A 1,082-nucleotide genomic window follows, 5' to 3' on the forward strand; every position below is an offset into this window, starting at 1 on the left:
AAAAAAAAAAAAAAAAGATTGTTCCCTAGAAATTATATTCCCTTACTGTAATTTCAATCCACTTTTTATAATCTTCCGGTTCAAGCAGAAATTCTGGCAGTACATGAGAAATACAAGCTCCTTGAGCGCTAAAAATCAAAAAAGAAAAATCCGAATTATTATAGTATAATACTCAAAGTTTGTCTATCACCTCCAATTGAACTTCTATTAAATTATTTTGATATCATAGTTTATATGGTATTGAATTTTAATTTTTAAATTTAAAATTTATATAATTAGCTTTAACACTTCCCTTAACAATGAAATGTGCATATGATGCTTCCTTTAGAGAATTAATAATAGAACTTATTAAGTGCCTACAATCAGCCACATCTATCCTCATAGGATAATGGAATATAGAGAGTTATAAGACTTGGCTAACCATTTTATTGTTGAATAACATTATAAGATTAAAAAATATCTGGAAAAACTTTGAATACAATAAATCATCTAAAAGATCATTAATCACCCAATGCTCAGTGAATGCCTATCACAACACATACCTGAATATAGAAAAGCCCCAATATAACATAATCCATCACCTATTTTTCCAGAGAATATCCAAAATTTCTGGCCTCTTTGATTATATAAACTTGTAGAAGTATATCTGATGCAACACATTTATGATGCAACAAATTTGTTATTTTCTACATTTAAAAGCATATATATTCATATGTATATAATTCATCACATTCAAGATTATATTTTGTCATATCTTAAAACATTTTTTAAAGATTTATTTATTTGAGAAAGAGAAAGAGTGTGGGGGGTGAGAGGCAAGAGAGGAAGAGGGAGAGAGAGAGTCTTAAGCAGGCTCCATGCTGAGTGCAGAGCCTGACGCAGGACTTGATGTCACGACCCTGAGATCATGACCTGAGTCGAAATCAAGAATCAGTTGCTCAGGGGCGCCTGGGTGGCTCGGTCGTTAAGCCTCTGCCTTCGGCTCAGGGCGTGATCCCGGCGTTCTGGGATCGAGCCCCACATCAGGCTCCTCCGCTATGAGCCTGCTTCTTCCTCTCCCACTCCCCCTGCTTGTGTTCCCT

At 34.9% G+C, this 1,082-nt stretch overlaps 1 protein-coding gene across 1 annotated transcript in view; it reads right to left on the reverse strand.

The window, feature by feature from the left end:
* CFAP47 (cilia and flagella associated protein 47) overlaps positions 1–1,082 on the reverse strand; it is a 503,621-nt gene that overhangs the window by 308,839 nt on the left and 193,700 nt on the right. Inside the window, exon 31 of the mRNA XM_040635242.1 lies at positions 48–128. Within this exon, the coding sequence (XP_040491176.1) occupies positions 48–128 (81 nt within the window). The remainder of the gene's footprint in view (positions 1–47; positions 129–1,082) is intronic.

The sequence above is a fragment of the Ursus maritimus genome (assembly GCF_017311325.1).
Source record: "Ursus maritimus isolate PB19 chromosome X unlocalized genomic scaffold, ASM1731132v1 scaffold_X1, whole genome shotgun sequence".
In the NCBI taxonomy this organism is placed as follows: Eukaryota; Metazoa; Chordata; class Mammalia; order Carnivora; family Ursidae; genus Ursus; species Ursus maritimus.